Source organism: Buceros rhinoceros, unplaced genomic scaffold, assembly GCF_000710305.1.
Source record: "Buceros rhinoceros silvestris isolate BGI_N320 unplaced genomic scaffold, ASM71030v1 scaffold11194, whole genome shotgun sequence".
NCBI classification, from domain to species: Eukaryota; Metazoa; Chordata; class Aves; order Bucerotiformes; family Bucerotidae; genus Buceros; species Buceros rhinoceros.
The window spans coordinates 8,437-10,952 of NW_010406527.1; the positions used below are offsets into that span (position 1 = coordinate 8,437).

General features: G+C 46.9%; 1 protein-coding gene across 1 annotated transcript; it reads right to left on the reverse strand.

Moving 5' to 3' along the window:
- Positions 1-1,568: 1,568 nt before the first annotated feature.
- Positions 1,569-1,664, reverse strand: SLN (sarcolipin). The gene has a single exon (XM_010134134.1). The coding sequence runs from the start codon at positions 1,662-1,664 to the stop codon at positions 1,569-1,571; it is 96 nt and encodes a 31-aa protein (XP_010132436.1).
- Positions 1,665-2,516: the final 852 nt, after the last annotated feature.

The following is a 2,516-nucleotide window of genomic DNA, read 5'->3' on the forward strand; positions in this document are numbered from 1 at the left end:
AAAGCTCATTTCACTGTCTCTGTTTTCTTGGAAAGAATTTGCCATCCCTGGAAATGCTGGAAGGAGGTTTGCTCAGTCACCGGCAAGGGTAAACAAGAGGTGATTTTTATCACTGCACTGGGGCGGGGATTTCTTCACCAGGAGGATGAGTGGCACCAGCTGCAGCTGACACAGGGCAGCGGGTCATTCACTAGCAGTCTTCAACTTCACAAACGCGGAACAAGAAGCACGCTTAACGAGCGGCGCCACCACGATGTTTGCTGTCTTCCCTCAAAGCCCAGTGCCAGCTGCCATGGCCAGCACTGCTCCACCTCACCGTACCAGAGACCTGCTTTGGGTAACTCACAGCACAGCCCGGCAGCGTGTCCCGCTCCTTGCGGGCTCCTGGAGCGGGGGGAGACCTGAATCCGCAGCATGACACACATCTAACTGCTTCTGACAGAATGCTGTGTTTTGTAGAGGACACAGATTCTCTGAAGCTGTTAGAACAGCAGATGGGGAATGCCTAGGAGGAGTTTAATTACTGATTGCACATACCCAGGCACCGTGGCAGCTCAACATTTTTTAGCAGGTGACGACACCGTCACAGCAACCCAGACACGCTCACACCTCATCCTGCCGAAGCTGAGCGCAGCCGTGCCACGGCGCCTGGCGTGCCGCAGCGGACCCCAGGGGACTCCTGCCCCAGGCAAGGCTTGCAGCGGGGCTGGGGTGCGTCGACCTGGGCACCGCTCCAAGCATAGCTTGGCCAAAAATAGGATCCTGGGAATCCCTGCCCAAAATCCAGCTTCAGAAAATGCAATTACTGGCAATGCCCTCCTGGGAGAGAGGTTCTCTTTGAAGTTCGTGTCCACATACATCACTGGTGTTGGTCACTCTGGACAGAATAGTGTTTTGAACAGCTCAGTCATGTGGCTACGCATCAGTTTAGCTGTAGGATTTCCACTCTATATCATTTTTTTAAAGATCATAAATAACAATGCAAGTGGGAGGAACAAGCTAACCACCAGACACGCATGGTGCACTGGAGCTGAGTCCCCAGGAGGTCTCTCAGTGAACAGCAGTCAGGCCAGGAGAGGGTTAAGGAATGCTACAAAAGTGGTTTTACATGTTCTTTATTTAAGTGAAATGAGCAAGTGAAAGCGGAGATTTCACATTCCTTTCTGCGAAGCGGATTTGTGCCTCTTGCGCTGCTTATTACAGACACTTACATGGCATGCTGCAGCGTTACACCCTCTGGACCCTCACACCGACGCCAGACAAGCCAGCATGGTGGGTAGGGGCTACAGCATCCACAGAAACTACCGGAGGAGACAGCCACGTAGGACAGTTCCTAAGGACCTTGCATTTTATGTTTTACAGTTCCATCACTGCGGAATAAAATAATTACACCATCCTAGACCCATCACAAGCATTAGCACAGGCAACAGGTATGAGAGAGTAAAAAAAAAAGATTCATGATGCCCTCAGCTGAATTGAAAGCTCATCAGAGTGGTATGCCGTGGGTGTTGCTTAGGTCTGTGGAGAAAGACACACTTAAATCACCCCCCAGAGTTTCTGGTTGTCTTTTAGTCCTGATAAGACTTCACAAGGAGCCACATGAGCAACACAGTAATCAAGACAATCATGAAGTTGAGGAAAAGTTCTTGTGTGGATCGCTCCATTTTTCGGGAGTAATCGGGGGGGGCAGAGGTCAGCAGGTAGAAGAGAAAACTTCAGTCACTTGCCTGGGAGCTCGAACTTCAGCCCACGGGCTGTCTTAAAGAAAAAGAAAATTATGTGAACAGATGCTTGAAGGTGGCAGGTTCAAGAGAGCTATTTACAGTGGTGCAAATAAACGTTGCTTCAGTGGCTAGAAGTTAGTAGGCACTGGGGACGCTAAAAAGTAAAAGCTATCTCTGGCAGCTTATCACCTTCTTTGATTTCCAGCATTTGACGAGGACTGTTCTCGGTGTCACCCCAAAATACACGACACAGAGGTGACAGTCTGTGGAAATCAGCACTGCTTTGCACAAGCATGTGCAGTGAGATAATGCCCAAGCCCCAGTTGTTACTGTGAGCAAATACACGTTGGAAGTAAGTTTGCTACTGGTTAGAGTGCTTTAAATTCCTGTATTTGCATATTTTCATTTTTTAAAGAAACAAGGAGCAAACTATGCTTTTATAAAGAAAGTGTAATAAATCTGAATTATTGATGTTACCACCGAAAGGACAAGGAGAACCTTAAATTAGACATTTTCATTTCTGAAGAACTTCACAAATTTTGTGTGCTAATCCTACAGATAAGATAGTATGTTCTCAAGAACCTTCTGACTTTCCTGAACTTTCAAGCTGCTATAGGTGTCTTCAGAAATCCCAGTCAAGTTGTATTCACAAACTTTTCTGTTAATATAATTAAACACAGCAAGTTTTGAATTTTATATGGTTTTTGAGTTCATGCAGAGAAATACTTTATCACCAATACCGTGCACTAGTTCCTTCTGTGTGCCATGTAAATATAATAAAAACCTTCACGC